General features: G+C 43.0%; 1 protein-coding gene across 1 annotated transcript in view; it reads left to right on the forward strand.

Annotated features, from left to right (window-relative positions):
- ube2h (ubiquitin-conjugating enzyme E2H) overlaps window positions 1–18,759 on the forward strand; it is a 46,850-nt gene extending 28,091 nt beyond the window's left edge. The window contains exons 2-7 of the mRNA XM_080754581.1: window positions 7,469–7,545; window positions 9,177–9,251; window positions 9,993–10,032; window positions 12,513–12,565; window positions 17,092–17,220; window positions 18,532–18,759. Of these exons, the coding sequence (XP_080610707.1) occupies window positions 7,469–7,545; window positions 9,177–9,251; window positions 9,993–10,032; window positions 12,513–12,565; window positions 17,092–17,220; window positions 18,532–18,656 (499 nt within the window). The 3' untranslated portion in view covers window positions 18,657–18,759. The remainder of the gene's footprint in view (window positions 1–7,468; window positions 7,546–9,176; window positions 9,252–9,992; window positions 10,033–12,512; window positions 12,566–17,091; window positions 17,221–18,531) is intronic.
- The last annotated feature ends 370 nt before the right edge of the window (window positions 18,760–19,129 follow it).

Below are 19,129 nucleotides of genomic sequence, written 5' to 3' on the forward strand. Positions count from 1 at the left end.
TCTTATTTATTTTTTATTTTTTGGAAAATGATGATGTCACAAGACTATGGATTTCTGAACACTCCCACAGCTCTCCTAGGAGACTTGGACCGAGTAGAAAAATGTTTTGCTATTTTATTATGAACATTAGTGAGGACCTATTATATGAAGATAGGTTGAAAAGTGGTGAAGTCCTCCTTTAAGTATTGCTATTGGGGTTTTTAAGTATGGCTGTTACACTTATATACACTTATACACTTATACTGCTGTGCTGCCTCCGGGTGACTGATTTCCCCCTTGGGATAATAAAGGTATCTATCTATCTTGCCATATAATAGCGGAAGGTCAGAGGAGAATGCAAATCCTCCAGGGCTCAGCCTGTAGCGTGTAGGTTGTTTCAGGTGAATCTCTTTTGAATCATTTGACACAAAGCAAAGAGTCACCAGATTCGTGCAGGCTGTAGCAGAATGTGTTGCGTGAGTCATGTGTGATATTCCTCCCTCTAACGCAGTGCAGCTACAGATGGACTGCCTGACGTGTGGACGTGTGACTTTAGCTCATCATCCACATTCCACGGATAAACTCAGTGGTTAAAAGGATCCCTGGCTAATACGACAAATATGCCTTAATAGGCCTAGAATTATTGAATGCTTTAACCGGTGAAAAATAGCAGATATACAAGCTCACAGCGCGCACCGAGTGCTGCGCTGCAAGCTTGTAGATCTGCTATTTTTTTTAAACCGTGATATATACGTGTATATATATATATATATATATATATATATATATTTCTTTCTTTTTTCTTTTTCTTTTTTTGCAAGTCTTTGAATATATCTTTTTGAAAGCGAACATTTGTAACTCAAACATTTGCTTCTGGGGGGTCCCTGATACAATATTTTGAGATGGGGGGGGGGGGGGGGGGTCCCTGGAACAACATATTTTGAGATGGGGGTCCGTGGCCAAATACATGTAGTTTTGGGGGTCCTTAGCATGAAACATTTTGAGAACCACTGACAGAAACATAGTTAAAAAAAAAGAAAACCTTAGAAGGATTTAGAAGACACTTATAGAATTGGGTCAAAATATTCAAAGATTTGCACAAATGTTCAAGATTTTAAAAAAATAGCAGATGTACAAGCTCGCAGCGCGGCACTCGGTGCCGTGCTGTGAGCTTGTATATCTGCTATTTTTTGGAGCGGTGTGTGTAACACAGCAGCTCCGCTATAGGCAGTAATGTGTGTCTGTCCTCACTAGTACGAGTGTGTCTGTCCTCACTAGTACGAGTGTGTCTGTCCTCACTAGTACGAGTGTGTCTGTCCTCACTAGTACGAGTGTGTCTGTCCTCACTAGTACGAGTCTGTCCAGTCAAGTTTGAAGAGGATCTGCACATGCGCGATTTTACCACCCACACACACATACACACACACACACAAACAAACACACACACACACACACACACACACACACACACACACACACACGCGTGCGCACAGCAGTTACACAACATTTCGGTACCTATCGAATTGAGTTCCCCTCCGCCCGGATGCATGGAGGCTGATGGGATACTGCAACATACTGCGTTATATAGATCTAAGACACAGAATTCAGATATCTAGAACACATAGAATCTAAAACATAGACCTGGAACTGCTTAAATTCACCGCTCCACTTCGAACGAGGTTTGATTTTTTAAATATTTAAAGCATAAAATATTGTGTAATAATTAGGGGTGTGTATCCATCCCCTACAAGGCGATTCGATACGTATCCGATACATGGGCTAACGATTCGATTCGGAAACGATACGGCTTACATACAGAACGATTCGATACGATTCGATACGGTGCAATTTCGATACGATTTCGATTTTGTGGATTTTATGCGATTCGATACGATTCGATTCGATGCGATACGGTGTGATCTGATACATACGTTTAATGAAACATTAATTTTCCATTCAATTAAGAAGCTATAATCTATAAAGTAGCATTGCTGACCTTCAAATAATGGATATCTCATAAAAGACCATGGAATAACAGAAAATTGTAAAGAAAGATGGATGACAAATCATAAAATAGACACAGACATGTAGATACAAAAAATAATTAATGTAAACTACAAAGCCTACTGACATGGTTTGAAAATCTGTCTCACACACCCATTTCTAAGAACTTCACTTTAGCAGTTACAGTTGGTCAGGTGGAGAAATATAAAACAAACACACAAAAGGCCTGGCCCTTCAGGCTTCAGTACAGTGCAATAATTGTACTTTGCAAAGCTGCTATAATAACACTGAAAAACTGAAATACATCCTCACCAATGCCACAGATCAGATCAATCCTCAGCAATGCCACAGATCAGATCACCAAATAAAACTAGTAAAAGAGCCTGCTGTTATTCAGTCAATAAGATCATTTCAAAGAGATCCACTTTACAACAGTAACAACAGCAGTATAAAGTAAGTGCAACATTTGAAGTCTGGCACACATCATGTCTACTTGTTATCTTATGGCTCTACTGCAGTAGTTCTAAAAAAAAACAATGTCAAGGACCCCCAGTTTGACAAGGATCAGGCTCTTGTCTTAAGTTTAAATGGAACCAAATGGACCCATTAGGGTCCATTTGGTTCCATTTGTACACTCCCCTGAGTTACACATACCCAAGGGTTCATTAGGGTCCATTTGGTTCCATTTGTACACTCCCATGAGTTACACATACCCAAGGGTCCATTTGGTTCCTATCATTTCGCCGAGGACCCCCTAGAACTCCCTCAAGGACCCTTGGGGGTCCCAGGACCCCACTTTGAAAACCAATACTCTACAGTAGCCCTTTGGAATAAAAGCTGATGCTGTGATTATTACCTTTGCTGTCGACAAGCGCGGGGACTTCTGATGGTTCTACTGGGAAAAGTGTTATCCAATCCATTACTGTCGCATGCTTATAAAATCCAAACTTGCGTTTCTCCACTGGAATAATCCATAGTGATGGAACCACGTTGTTAGTTTGTTTACAAGTCGCTGTGTGTCGCACATGCGAGCGTCATACACGCACCAGTGTTCTGCGTCGGAAGTAGCAGATCTATAAGTTTACAACCCATCCACATGCAACACCCTGTGGGCTTGTAGATCTGCGGCTTCCCGCAGGACAGTGACTGCAGCTTTTTCTTTTTGGAGCTGTGTGGAGCTCCCTATACGTGGCCGTGTGTGTGGGTCTGTCTGTCTGTCTGTCTGTTTGTCTGTTTGTCTGTCTGTCTCCGGGTATGTAGCCTGCAGTAACCTTTTCTGGCCACACATGTTAAGGGAGGGGCGCTGTTGCACACACACACACACACACACACACACACACACACACACACACACACACACACACACACACACACACACACACACACACACACACACACACACACAGCTCCACTTCGAACAGAGGTTCGATTTTTTTTCTTTCCGTTGCACTGCAGCACTGACTGTGCTAGCAGAGCGCTCACTTTTGAAGTAATGATTTGTAACAGTAAACGATGAGTAAGTAAGTTCAGAATTTCACAGCAGGTTAATTATTTAATGCTAAAATCCGATTAATCCGATTAATTACTTTAGGACCGATACATCGACCGATACGGCCGCGATTTGGACCGATCCGGGTAAACGCGCATCGATGCGGCCGTATCGCTAGTGTTGAAACCGATAATCGATTCATATCGATTTTTTCCGACACCCTTAGTAATAATGTGTTCAGGCCTAAATGGGTTAAAACATTTGAAATATTGATTTTTGATGCTCATATTAACCATAAGAAGTATTATGTTTGTTTTTATTTGCACATGCATGCCATAAATTCCATAGGGATATAACACATGACATTTATGACATCATCACCTTGCGACAGGCATTTCCCCTATTGAGTGAAAGATTAGCTATTTCTAGAAGAAATAAAATAATGTAGGTGTTTTTAATTTTACATTGTAGTTATAGAGGACAATTATCATGTATACTATTAAGGCATATGTGTCGTATTAGCTAGGGATCCCTTTAAGAAAGTCAGGGGGGCTTGACTGTCATTGTTACCTCCAGTGATGAGCAGTCGCACAACGATCGTACCGAAATCATCATATCTTATTGCGACTGTCAGGTCGCAGTTACTATCAAAACCTCCACCGGCTGTCTGTCACACGTCACACGTCACACTTTTCCCCTACTCATACCTCCGCCACCGTTGCCCCGATCCATGCCAAACTTTGCACACACACTCCTTGGCTGCCAAACCACAACCCCATCATTTCTCACATGGCCCTCTTCTAGCGCCACAATGTGGCAGATTCTTGCAAAACACATTTTTGGACACTGCTCCTACAGATTTTGCCCTAAAATCACACAAAGCGGTACATAGTATCTCTACAGTCATGTCTTCAACATGGATCTGACCCATTTCCCATATTCCCTCCTGATTGGCTACGATTGCCTTCTAAAGTTTGTGTATGTGACCTGACGGTTGCTTATCTCCTGATTACTGGTGAGCAGCTGTTGATCAATTGACTAATTGCTGAAGTTATTGCGACCGTCAGGTCGCACTAACTATCAAAACCTCCACCGGCTGTCTGTCCGTCCGTCCGTCCGTCCGTCCGTCAGTCACACGTCACACGTCATACTTTTGCCCTGCTCATATCTCCGCAACCGTTGCCCCGATCCATGCCAAATTTTGCACACACACTCCTTCAATCAATTCTCCCTAGCGCCACCATGAGGCCGATTCTTGCAAAACACATTTTTGGACACTGCTCCTACAATTTTAGCCCTAAAATCACGCAAATCGCTACACAGTATGTCTACACTCATGTCATCAACATGGATCTGTCCCATATAGCGCCACCTTCAGGCCGATTTTTTCAAACACATTTTTGGACACTGCTCCTACACATTTTGGCCTAAAATCACGCTGCGACCTGACGGTCGCTTATCTCCCGATTAGGGAGTCTTACTGGTAGATTATAGCTGACATGTCTTTGTGTTCTTCAGGTGGTTCTGAATAATGAGGCCCAAATGTGAGCACTAGAGTAGAGAATGCATGTGGTTGTTGTGAGCAGACAGCAGTGTGGCTCCTTGTCTGGAACATCACCCTCTTATCACCAAGTCACACTCTGTCTTCTCCTGTGTGTGTGTGTGTGTGTGTGTGCGTGCGTGCGTGCACGTTAGCCGTGCGTGCGTGTGTGCATAGAGTTTTCAAAGGATATGTTGGAGGATCAGATGGGCTGATGGCATGGCTCTCCTGGTCAGCTGAATGATCTCTGGTCTGGACAGAATGCTGGCTTTTTGCTCTCCAATGTGTGAGGGAGAGAAGTTGAGAGTTGAGCGTGGATGATGTGTGAAAGAACAGGCTCCTCGTAACAGGCCTCCATCGTTTAACTTATTGACTGCTTTCATTAAAAAAAAAAACAGTGACTTTTTTTTGGACACCTTTTAACGTGAGCGTGTCCACTGTCCGTCGTGCACGATATTGTCCGTTTGCGGTCACAAAAGATCCCATCATCTGCCATGGCTACACAGAGCTGGATATTTCTGAAGCTAGACATTTTTTTGTGCTGTTGGGGCTTGCAGCCACACGATTATCCGATTCACTGGATCCGTGTAGACAGGGAACCCGGATATCTCTGAAGACTTTACTGTCTGTGTGCTTGTTAGACCTAGATATCTTTGTCGTGTGGACCTAGATATTTTTCTATGTGGATATCTGAAAAACCGGGATATATGAAATATCCAGCTCCGTGTAGCCATGGCCTAATCCATGCTAGTGTTGATGAGCTAGGAGCCGTGGTCACAGAGAAACAGGTTTCCGTTTCCGGTCCCAAACCAGAAGCACTATCTTTTAAATCAATCAAATTAAATTCTCAGGCTTCTCAGGCCGGGGCAATCTGGACCAACAGCTATTTCTCTGGATTCTCGGTTTGGGGCGATGAATGAGTTCTTCAAATTCATAAAATGTTCATTCATCTCTCACATGTCTCGCAGCATTTGTTGAAATTAGGGCTGTCACAATTATTACATAATCGTCTAATCGCAATTATTTGACATAATCGTCATAATCATGATTGTTGAAAAATGTTCACACATTTACAAACATTTTCAGAAATAGTGGAAATAGCAGATCTACAAGCTCACAATGCGTCGCATCGGTGTGAGCTTGTAGATCGGCTATTTCCACTATCAATGTTCCTTTTTAAGTAGAACGTTGTCAAATATGTCAGTAATTTTTTTGTATATTTAGGTTATGTGTCAAATCTGCCATGTGTAACTTCAAAGCCTAAAAGCCAAACAGAAATGTAATTGTCAACGACAAAAACACAATTAAATCGTTAATCGCAATTATTTGAGTGACAATTAATCGTCATGTAAAATGTCATAAACGTGACAGCTGTAGTTGAAATAGACGCAATAATAAAAAAAAAATAACTGGACTCAACTTATGAGGCTGCTTCGTACGAATATATGATTGGCTGCCAGGAAGAACAATGGTAAAGGCAAGTTCCATTTAGTGTGGGACTATTTCTTTCTGTATATTAAGGTTTTGTTGCGTTAAACGTATGCATTGCAATTCACATAATCACTAAGAATGGACGGCGTGTTGTCCGATTAGCTTCTCTCCACTGCCTTTTGTTTTGTTTGTCTTTTGGTTTTCTTTTCTTTCTTGTCTTTCTTTTCGGGTCTGTCTTTTGTCTTTTTTATGTTGTGTGTAATACTGGAATGACAAAAAGAATAACGCTTTATTCAGCGTGTTAGGTAAGGGATAATGAATGGCTCCGCGGTGAATGACGACAGATAACTGACCGATGGACTGATATATATCAGTTATCAGTCCGAAGGGAAGTTATCTGTCGTCATTCACCAAGGAGCCATTCATTATCCCGCTTATTACCCGGCTACTAAATAAAAGTAATAATTTGACTCAAAACTAAAAACAAAACAAAGTATTTCCTTGTTTACAGACGGCTGGAAGTGTTCCACAAGTGTTGCGCTGGGCGTCCTCCCAGCGCGACACGGTCGCCTTGGAAAACAAGGAAGTGCTGATTAGATAGAATCCATTTTCTGATACTACGTCCTCTATTTCTCGCTTAAAATATTTTTAAAAACATTCTTGAGATCAACGTTTAGTTGTAAATGTCGCTGTGTGTTTGTTTACATGGCTGACATGTTGGCTACAGCACAAGGTTCACGCAGTGCAACTTGACTGCAGCAGGTGCTCTGAGTCTTTGATTAGGCAGCGGTCTGTTATAGAGCGGAGCGGTCTGTTATCGGGTGATAGCAGACCTCTGATTTCAGCGCTCGACCAATCAGAATCAAGCTTTCTAACAAGCCGGGTAATAATGCTACATATCTCTTTTGTCTGTCTGTCTGTCTGTGTGCGTGTGCGTGCGTGCGTGCGTGTATTAGTGTGTGTATTGGTGTGTGTAGGTGTACATGAATCCAAGCATCCATATTGTCCTTAACATGTGGCCTCAGCATTGAGAGCAAGCATGAAGTCACCATCCTCAGTGGACTCAACGAGTTTGTAGTCAAGTTCTTCGGCCCACAAGGAAGTAAGTGATTTGATCTGTTTAACACAGAATGATGTGACTCATTGAGACCTAGCTGGTTCCACTTTAACCTTTATTTTATTTTTTAGCCATTATAAAATAGCAGATATACAAGCTCACAGCGCGGCACCGAGTGCCGCGCTGTGAGCTTGTAGATCTGCTATTTTTGACAAATCTTTGAATATATCTTTTTAAAAGCGAACATTTGTAACTCAAATATTTGCTTCTAGGGGGTCCCTGGAACAACATATTTTGAGATGGGGGGGTCCGTGGCCAAATAAATGTAATTTTTTAGGTCCTTGACGTGAGAAAGGTTTGAGAACCACTGATTTAGAAGATATTTATAGCATCGGGACAAAATATTCGAAGACTTGCATACATTCTCACTATTTTTTTCAAAAATAGCAGATTTGTGCGTGCGTGCGTGCATGTATGTGCTGTCCTCAGCCAGTGTCAGTGTGTGTTCAGTTCCACACCAGGCTCCAGTTACACACTGCTATTTTGGGATGAGCAACAAACACATTGGTGCACACACGCGCGCGCGCACACACACACACACACACACACACACACACACACACACACACACACACACACACACACACACTGACTGACATTCTTTTCTTATTTGATATATCACTATACTGTATGACACAAATGGAATGATTTGCCCTGGGCTGAAAAATACATTTTATTGCATGGAATCAGAGTGGTGTTGGATCCCATGCAGTCTCTCTCTCTCTGATACAAATCGTGCACTTTATGATAGAAGCATGTCATTTGGCACACAGTTAGAACTTGCCATATGGAACATTTTTGGCTATAGGGACATCACAGATTTTTCTTGGGAAACTTGTGGGAGCCAATCAAAGTTGGGCTCTCATAGACTTTACAGTAAAATAATACAAAACATAAATATGCTTTAAGTAGCATGTGAGGGGTCAAACTAGGGGGTTTTCAATTCATGATTCTGAATCCAATGCAAGCATTTGTTTTGCACGAAAAAACATTCCTTTCCGAAACACGGCACCCACAAAACTGTGAAAAGTGACGACTCATCACTAAACCATGGTTTTGTGGGGGCCATTTTTAGCCCAAGGAATGTTTTTCGTGCAAAACAAATGCTTGCATTGGCTATGTCCCTATAGCCAAAAATGTTCCATATGACATGTTCTAACTGTGTGCCAAATTTCATGCTTCTTTCATAAAGTGCACGATTCCATCAACATACTGCCCGAAATGCCCAGACTATCTGACTCTCTGTCAATTCAATTCAATTCAATTCAATTCAATTCAATTCAATTCAAAGGGCTTTATTGGCATGAGAAAACATGTGTTTACATTGCCAAAGCAGAAGTGTTCACAAGTACAATACGATCAATCAATATAAGACAAAATATGTACAATTGAAAGCGGTGAAACAGTTCTCATGTATGGATTCTGGAGATTACTCGATGCAGACAGTGCAGGACATGGAATATACTGTATAGACACAATGATCAGTATTCTTTAAGGTGGTTGTGTTACATTTGATATCCTTCTGCTAGCACAGCAGCGCACACATCTTGTCGTTGTGTTTGCACATTGTTGTACTTCACCCTGTCTGTCTGTCTCTCTCTCTCTCTCTCTCTCAGCGCCGTATGAGGGCGGCGTGTGGAAGGTGCGAGTAGACCTCCCAGACAAATATCCTTTCAAATCACCATCAATAGGTAGGAAAAATGAGAACTAATCGCTAGGGGTGCAACGATATGCTAACTGAATCGCAATATAGTAACTGATAGGTACAGTATGGGACGATACGCAATATTATACGCGTTTATTGTGATAAAAAACACACACGATAATCGTATCGTGGAGATTTAATTTATCGTGATTTCGTCCTCCGTCATGCACTGGGATCAATTCACCTTTTATTTGCCGAGCTTCATATCCGGTACCACTAAAACCCTCTAGAATTGGTAAAAGGTACTTATAATATACATACTTTATGCAGTCTCTTTTTTTTCACTCTATCAAAGCGACGCGTTGTGAGCTTGTAGATCTGCTATTTTTTTGGCAAATGTTCCGCCCCAGGATAATGGATTATCGCAATAATATCATAAATCACGATTTATTTTATCACAATAATCGTGATATGACATTTTCATATCGTCCCATCCCTAGTAACTGAATTTGCAATGATCTACTATATCGTATCCGTATCGTTTTACAATGCAGATAATCGGTATTGAATTGTTTTGCAGTGCAAATAATTGATTGTATGGAAACTAAGTATACCTACCTTGTATTACCTTGTATGTTGTTAAAATGTATCGTTACACCCCTACTAATCACCATCAATAAGTAGGAGATGAGAACAGCTTTTGAACTTGGTTTTAAAGCCATGTGTTGGTCTGTTAGTTTCACTACAGTCTGTAATGATCTCTGTAATTTTTCTCATTCTTTTGCAGGATTCATGAATAAGATTTTCCATCCCAACATCGATGAAGCGTAAGTTAACTATCAGTCATCTGATGTCTGTGCATTTAAATACATACAGAGACATCTAGAAAGATTTGAATATTGTATAAAAAAAGATGTCATAGCATCCCAAATCATAACAGGTCAGAAGGTTGACATTTGTCCAGTTTGCAGTCATGTCAATGTTTTGATCATGTCAATGTGACTGATCGGCGGTACTCAAACATTTCCGTAGGTCACCCCTGTAAATAGCACACACACACACAACTCTAAGATGTTGTAATGTTAGGTTTAACTCATTCGTAGTTTACGGCCGTAGAGCCCGGAGATTTCTCTATGTCTTTCACTGCCGGCTTCTCCTACCTGTTAACGTGGGCGCTCATCCAGTTCCCATCGTGCGTGATCGGACACTGCTATGCATCGTGTGTTCGCGTATTCCATCAGCTTCTCAAATCCGTTGAAATTTTTTCAATTGATCAATCCGTTCTCCATCTGTAAGCCGCGGAGTTTATACAGAAAGCTAACGGGCCAAAATAGACGACGGACCATCAGCTTCCGGTTCACGGGCTCAATGATAAGTGGTCCGCTCAATAATGTGTCCGTGTAGAAACCGATCACGGAGCATTAGTTCCGGCCTATTTTAGTTCCGCTTCGATAAAAAAAATGTTTTTAATTAAAGCTTATTAAATCTCCGGGTTCTACGGGCATGGCAGAGAAACAAAGGGGTATTCCTTTGGCAGCAAAATTGTTAACAACAATGACATCAGACACACATGCACACTCACACCCACACAGCTGGGTGTGCATGGTAAAGTGGAGGGCAGGGCTTTAGAATCATCACATTGCAGCAGTACAGCTGGACAGAAGATTATTATGATCACATTCACATCCCACAATGCATTGCACCATTTAATCTAAAGGGGAAACACAGACCACACACACACAGAGCCACTCTCTCTGCAGTGTACTGTAACTAGGGATGGGATGATAAGCGATATTATCATGTATCGTGATAAAAAACAGATTGGAGATTTAATTTATCTTTATATCGTCCTCCGTCATGCACTGGGATCAATTCAACTTTTCTACCACTTTTTCGAGTCACGTGTTCAAATACTGGATTCTGATTGGCTAAATTCCGGAGGTTATGAGAGAACTACTGCCGCAAAGTTGTGTGAGGACTTGTCCGAGATCAATGAGCCTCAGTGTACATCCGGGGACTTCAGGAGGTAGTCGGAACACCTTTCCCCCAACCAACAAATGACCGTGGCAACGGTCCTATGTTCACTAACGTGCATGCTATAGTCGCCGATTTATTTGGATCCAATGCAATCCGCCAACTTTAAAGCCCCTTTTCTCTGAACCTATGCCTTTCTGGAAGCGAACAGCCTCTATTTACGGCCGGAACGGTACTTCTAACTGACGTTAGCTTAGCTGTAAGCTAGACGCATGGATTAGTATGGAGTTGGCGCCATCTGTTGGTGAGTAGAAGATGTTGTTGGTGGAACTATCTGCTGTCTCGCGGAAGTTTTATAGGCAATAATGATTGTAACTTAAGATCCTTGCAAGTTACAACTATGTGTTTTCTTTCATGTATAAGGGAAAAAGTGGTAGAAAAGCTATTTACCACTCGGGGTCGGACATTATGCTCTGATAATGTCCTGTGTTAGGGTGTTATCGGACTCGGCTTCGCCTCGTCCGATAACACCCTAACACAGGACATTATCAGAGCATAATGTCCTCTCACTCGGGGTAAATTGCTTACTTATTTGCCGAGCTGCATATCCGGTACCATTTAAAACCCTCTAGAATTTGTCTTTTTTTCCACTCTCTATCAAATATCTGCAAAAAAATAGCCGATCTACAAGCTCACAACGTGTCGCGTTGTGAGCTTGTAGATCTGTAATTTTTTTGGCAAATGTTCCGCCCCAGGATAATGGATTTTGATTATCACGATTTCTTTTGTCACAATAATCGTGATGTGAAATCGTCCCATCCCTAACTGTAACACAACTATATCATTCCCAGTTCCATCTGCTAGGTCCAGTGTAATCTCACGTTGTAGTCCCAGACTGTTGACTCCACGAGTCAGTCTGGGAAACGGAAGTTGTGATCATGAGTACACGATAAAGCGGATGTGGCGCTTGGTGCAGTAGTCCTACTGGAAGCGTTATGTCTTCTTTCAATATGTTTGGGGCATGATTTCATCTTTCTTGTTGGTGTTACTTCCATGATGTTTTCAAATGTTTTCTTAAACTCATAACAAGAATATGCCGCTCGAATGACTCTGTCTGTGCTAGTGTGCTTCTGTTATGTTTCCAGTGGGACTACAGTTCAGTGCAGCAGTGACTACTTCTGTTACTCGTCGTTCAAGAGCTGTAGTTCCAGACTCTATATAGCATTCATAGATTGTGGAATAGTAAGTCCAGTGTCTCTCTCTCTCTCTCTCTCTCTCTCTCTCTCTCTCTCTCTCTCTCTCTCTCTCTCTCTCTCTCTCTCCCCACCATCAGGTCAGGGACAGTGTGTTTAGACGTAATCAACCAGACGTGGACGGCCCTTTATGGTGAGTTGTTGTTTCCTTGTCTAACTCACTGACTGCGCGATTAGAAATCATCTTTGTTTTCTTACCTTTCACGCAGCGCTCGTGCTTGTAGATCGTGCACTCCTGTCCGCGGATGGTGTATCACGGGTGTGCACGGCATTCGCTGTTACAAAATACATTTAAAAAGAAACTGAAGGAAATCCATGCAGCCGTCCTGGGGCTACGAGTCTCCATGTCTTCTCTGTAAACAAATGAAGCCCGGATGCGGTCATTGAGAACCGGTTGTGTCCCGGATCCGGGAATGGATCCGTTTCCGGTACCAGACCAGAAGTGCTTTTTATAAGATAAAATTGGAACCACAGAGCAGCGATCAAAGTTCGTCAAACTCGTCACAGCCATATTGGACAGCCTCCAAAACTCATCAAACTTGCCATATGACAGTGGGCCAGTTAATATTCTGCTGTTTCTGTGTGCCTGTTTGTAAGGAACCATCTGCTAGTCAACTGTAGGCCCCTGTGTGGCCCAGGGGCCCGTCCTAGTCAACTATAGACACATAGGTCACTAGTCTGTGGCCCCTGCTAGTGGTGAAATACTGAATATTCCCCTATGTTATTGGGACCCTTGGTAGTCCCTCTGTGTCCCTGTGGGGCCCCTAGGGGCCATAGTGTCCTGTTAGGTCTCTGTGGGGCCCCTGGGGGCCATAGTGTCCTGTGGACACACATGTACAGTATATACAGTATACAGTGGTCCTGATCCTCTTAGTATTCCGTCACCATTAACACTAATGAGCTAATACTGTGAGCCAGCATGGGAGAGAGACCTTTACCCTGCTAAGAGAGAGAGAGAGAGAGATGATTACACACACACACACGCACGCACGCACGCGCGCGCGCACACACACACACACACACGCAGTCGGTACCAGCGTTGAGGGGGTTAATCTGTCTGCCTCTGTTTGTCGTGTATGTTTATGTATGTTGTATGTATGTTGTATGTAGAATCAATGTGGACTTTGATTTTAAAGAACACAAGTCAGGAGTGGAGCCCCTCGACCGAGGACAACCGCCAATCAATGAAGCATCATTATTATTATTATTATTATGTGGATTTGGTTTTCCTCTATGGATGAAATCTCCAAATCGTTGGCAGCACAAAGGATCTTTATTCTCATGCTACTTTAATGGAGCCAACAGTGACACCCTGTGGATGACATCGTATTACAGATAGTCTTACAGTTTACAGTTTAGGCATTTAGCAGACGCTTTTAATCCAAAGCGACTTACAATAAGCAGATACAACATCACAATAATAAACAAGATAATAGGTCAGTACATTAACAGCAATATAACAATGTAAATGGATATCTATCTAGAGAAAAACACAATATAATCAAGTTCTAAAGAAACCTAAAAAAATAACAAATGTTAACTAGCTTCATGTATGGTCATTGATTTTACTGTAGTGCTAAGGGTTTAGGTGGAGTCTGAAAAGGTGAGTCTTCAGTCCACGGCGAAAGGTTGCGAGTGAGTCCGTTGTTCTAAGTGCGACAGGGAGTTTATTCCACAACTTGGGAGCCAAGAGGGCAAACTGTCTCGGACGAGTGGATTTTTGCCCTGGAGTTTTTAGCGAGGGTTCGGTCAGCATCCCTGTGTTGGCTGATCTAAGTGAACGAGTGGGGGTGTAGGGGTTGATCAGCTTTTGGAGGTATGGAGGAGCCATACCTTTGGCTGCTTTGAAGGTCAGCATCAGTGTTTTGTATTCCATGTATTCCATGTCTTAGTGAAGAGGAGGTGGAATGTCTTCACAGTATGTTACACAGAACTGTATGTATTTATTATTCATTTCAGGTCATATTACATTAAATAAATATGCAAATCTTTCACCCTAAGATACAGAGGAATATCTGTTTCCATTAGAACGAACTGAAAGTAGCAGTATACGCCAACATCCCTGTTCTGGGGGGGGATGTTCTCCAAAAAAAAAAGACTTACAATATTTACAACGCGTCACAGTGTGATGCCGTGTGAGCTTGTAGATCTGCTATTTTTTATTTTTGAAGAGATTATTGGGGGAAGATGGAAAAATAAAGAATCAAGTACAGAGCAACTCAGGTGTGTTTTACTGATTGATTGATTGATTGATTGATTGAAGACTTTATTAGAAGTTTGCCTAGGAAAAGGTACAGTTTCATGACGGTACAGTTCACTGGTACAAGGTCTACTAAAAGGAGATCCATCAGACTAAGCTTATTTCCACAGGAAACCATTTAACCCTTAAGTTCTGTTCGGGTCATTTTGACCCGTTTTACATTTTCATTTGAAAAAAAAAGGTAGAAGTTTAAATTTTTTCCACCTGAAACTCACTGGCCTTAAAGATTCTTCTGAGATGAACGTGTAAAAAAAATATTTTTGCACTACACCCATGCTACACCCCCCTCATATTTTTTGAACCTTAAGTGCTGTTCGGGTCATTTTGACCCGGAAGCACATAATTATGCACAGAAATACACAGTATTGTGCCAAAACACAGACACACAGCCCCCCCCCCCTTCTAACACGCCCCTTCCGAAGCCCCCCTGTCTGATTTTCATTTTTTCCTATAAGCATGAGCAATATTACCCAGTATTAAATAAAGTCGTTTTTTTACATTTTACATTTTCCAGTTAAATCAGTAAAAACGCCTAGCTCGTTCAGTGTTTAATGTGATATAGCAAAGCAGAAATGCAAACATTTACCATATATATCATATGAATTGTTTGGTATTGAGTCAAAGTCAATGTATCATGATGATTTGTTAAGTTAAAATTTATATTAGTGTTGTTTTTTTTAAACCAAATATCCCCCGGGTCAAAATGACCCGAACAGAACGAAGGTGTAGTGAATCTGAACAGAACTTAAGGGTTAAGTATCTCATATAACATTGAATGACAGACGAATAGAACACAGTACTATGCAGTAGATATGTAAATAAAATAAAATGAAAAAAAAGAAAAAAAAAGAAAGAAAAGCAGTAAGTCTAAACAAACAGTAAGTATATACAAAGAAGGGGCAGGGGAGGGTAGGGGTGGGCTAGGTTTGTTTTTTTACCAGTTGCGAACGGCTGCTGCCTGTAAGTGGTTTTTCAGGGCAATTTTAAAGGATGCTAGGGATCCATCTACTAACATAGAGGGTCTACTGTTTCCACTGAAATCAAAATCTCTAAAATGCGCAAAAAATTGCTAGAAAACAGTAAATGAAAACATGTTAACACCCATAATTTCTTTGTCCTTTAACTGAAGTGACATTGATGTTCACAATAACCAAATAGCCAAATGTTATCAGAGTATTCTGCAGCACCTCTGGACAGGCACAGCACCCTAGGGTGCCCTGGCATAGAGCCTGGTAGCTTGTGAGGATTTCACTTTTACGTTGCTATGCATTCTGACCTGTCCCCATCCCCCCCTTCCCCCTGCCTCCATGATTGACATCTGTGTGAATCCATCATGACGGCTTTGGTTGCTGCACTTAATCAGCGCTCATTATGCAGATTTATGCTTGCAGGGCTGCTCGTTTGGTTGAATTATCCACATCGGTGGGCGACTGGCTGTTACACAAAGTTCTCCTCCGTCAGGTTATGACTGGCTGGGAATCTGAGAATATCAGTTCACTCCAGTCACTTGGAAAGAAACCTTTTTAATTCATGTATTAAGCTTAATTCTTTATACCCCATCGCATGAGGTCCACGCGCTCTTTTTTGGCCAATCGACACCATCGTACTACGGACTGTTTCTCTATGAATTGAACACACAGGACCACAATGGAAGCCAAGCCCACTGGGCTTTTTGTGTTGTCCTTTCAGCGCCATTGTATAATCGTACCACTGTACTATTTGCAAACTGTCAATAAAGTATTTGTGTTAATGTTTTGTCAGACATTTAACCACTTCAACCGTCAATACTTAGTAAACCCCTGGTGACAAACAGACAGACCTGCATCAGGGGATTACATTAAAGGAGTGTTTCTCAACCTTTTTTCTGCATGGGCACACTTTTCATGTCCCAAGAATCCATGGGCACACCAACATAATACGGGGGTGTAAATATCGTCACTGTCGGGAAGATACCTTGTATCTCCAACTTTCAAATGTGTACGTTTCTTAGCAAAGTAAAGCCCTGCTTCATCATACAAGGCTGTCGCACAACTGTAGTGAAAACAGCCTCGCACCCCGAGGCGTTGTGAGCTTGTAGATCTGCTATTTTCGGCAAAGAGCTTTGGTGTAGAGTGTAAAAAGAGCAGACTAAGTACAGAGTGAAAGGTCAAGTGTATTAAGTATTGACGGTTCAAGTGGTTAAATACCTGAAAACACAAATTGACATGAATCCAAAACACACTGATGATTGTGCTGTCAAACAATGAAACTATAGTGAATCTATGAACAGGTTGTGGGGGTCCCTGCTTCATCTCTCTCTCAACTAAGGGGTCCTTGGCCTGAAAACGTTGAAGACCCCTGCCTTAGGCTAATTCAGGTCATGACGTTGTGTTGTGTTGTGTTTGGTTCCCCCTCCACAGATCTGACCAACATCTTCGAGTCGTTCCTGCCCCAGCTGCTTGCGTACCCCAACCCCATCGACCCCCTGAACGGAGACGCAGCCGCCATGTACCTCCACCGACCAGAGGACTACAAGCAGAAGATCAAAGGTATGTACCTCCACCCAATAGAGGAGTACAAGCAGAAGATCAAAGGTATGTACCTCCACCCAATAGAGGAGTACAAGCGGAAGATCAAAGGTATGTACCTCCACCCAATAGAGGAGTACAAGCAGAAGATCAAAGGTATGTACCTCCACCCAATAGAGGAGTACAAGCAGAAGATCAAAGGTACTAGTCCTGTGCCCGGGGGTGTGCCATGAGGGACTGAATGTAGGAGTCTCAGAAGTAATGTAGGAGAACTCAGACCGGTGCCCGTTGGGCATAACAGTCACCATCCATGTCCAGTTGTGCAATACAATACCCGTTGTATCCGTCTGTCTGGCTGGCTCTCTTTTATGCCCATATATGGTGATGCGTCATCACTAGTACATGACCCAAACAACAATAAAATAAGATAGGGTTGTCCCAGAGGTGAAGTGGCCCTTTAAGGACGATGATACACAAAAGAAGAATATGTCCAGTGCCCGTTGGGCGGATCTTTATGCCCATATGTGTCCAGGCCAGTCTGTGATGTCAACACTATGACGTCAGAGTATGACGTGATGTCAGCATGCAGACAGACGGTTACCATGGCCGCGAAACTATGTAGTATCAGTGATGTCAGCATGCAGATGGTCAGACGGAAGGACGGACGGACGGACGGACGGACTTTCGGTAAATGAATAGTTAGATGTCCCTCCACCCACCATACCAGGGGGAGTACAAGCAGAAAGTCAGAAGTACTGTAACAGACGCTCGCTTCCTATTATGTGTCCCAGCGCGGCTGACGGCTAGTCATTGATTTTCTTTTTTTTTTCATTTTCACTGGGTTCGATCGGGAAAAAACACACAGCCGCAGCCACCTGCCGCATGCCAAATTCGGAGCCGGTGTGCATGAGGTCATAGAGAATCTTTGCTTTCTTTTGAAAAAATGAAATTGTCCGTTTTTTCCGTGTGGATAAACGCGCCTGTGTGCAAAGGACTTTAGATAGGACATTTCTCAGTTTCCTGATCCCGCGCTGTTTCTGCGAGTTAGATAGTAGCTTTGGGATGTTTCGGCACATTTTGATTGATTGAAGAATTTATTAGAGCATAACATCAAATACAAAGGCGTGGGGGGAGCATGGGGGCTTAGTCATCGTGCAATCTTTGGTGATCGGCCACAAACCGCGAAGGGAACATTGCAACCTCATTAAGGAACTACCAAAGTCGAAGTTAAATGGAATTGATTTGATTCTCTCTCTCCCCCTCTCTCTCTCTCTCTCTCTCTCTCTCTCTCTCTCTCTCTCTCTCTCTCTCTCTCCCCCCCCCCACCTCCAGAGTACATCCAGAAATATGCAACGGAGGAGGCTCTGAAGGAGCAGGAGGAGGGAGCAGGAGACTCCTCGTCAGAGAGCTCCATGTCAGACTTCTCAGAGGACGAAGCCCAGGACATGGAGTTATAGTGATGGGGGACCCCCTCTCCCAGGGACCCCCCATCCTCCAGGCCCAGGACATGGAGTTATAGTGATGGGGGACCCCCTCTCCCAGGGACCCCCCATCCTCCAGGCCCAGGACATGGAGTTATAGTGATGGGGGACCCCCTCTCCCAGGGACCCCCCATCCTCCAGGCCCAGGACATGGAGTTATAGTGATGGGGGACCCCCTCTCCCAGGGACCCCCCATCCTCCAGGCCCAGGACATGGAGTTATAGTGATGGGGACCCCCTCTCCCAGGGACCCCCCATCCTCCAGGCCCAGGACATGGAGTTATAGTGATGGGGGACCCCCTCTCCCAGGGACCCCCCATCCTCCAGGCCCAGGACATGGAGTTATAGTGATGGGGGACCCCCTCTCCCAGGGACCCCCCATCCTCCAGGCCCAGGACATGGAGTTATAGTGATGGGGGACCCCCTCTCCCAGGGACCCCCCATCCCCTC

This window comes from Nannobrachium achirus (assembly GCF_963921795.1).
Source record: "Nannobrachium achirus genome assembly, chromosome: 23".
NCBI classification, from domain to species: domain Eukaryota; kingdom Metazoa; phylum Chordata; class Actinopteri; order Myctophiformes; family Myctophidae; genus Nannobrachium; species Nannobrachium achirus.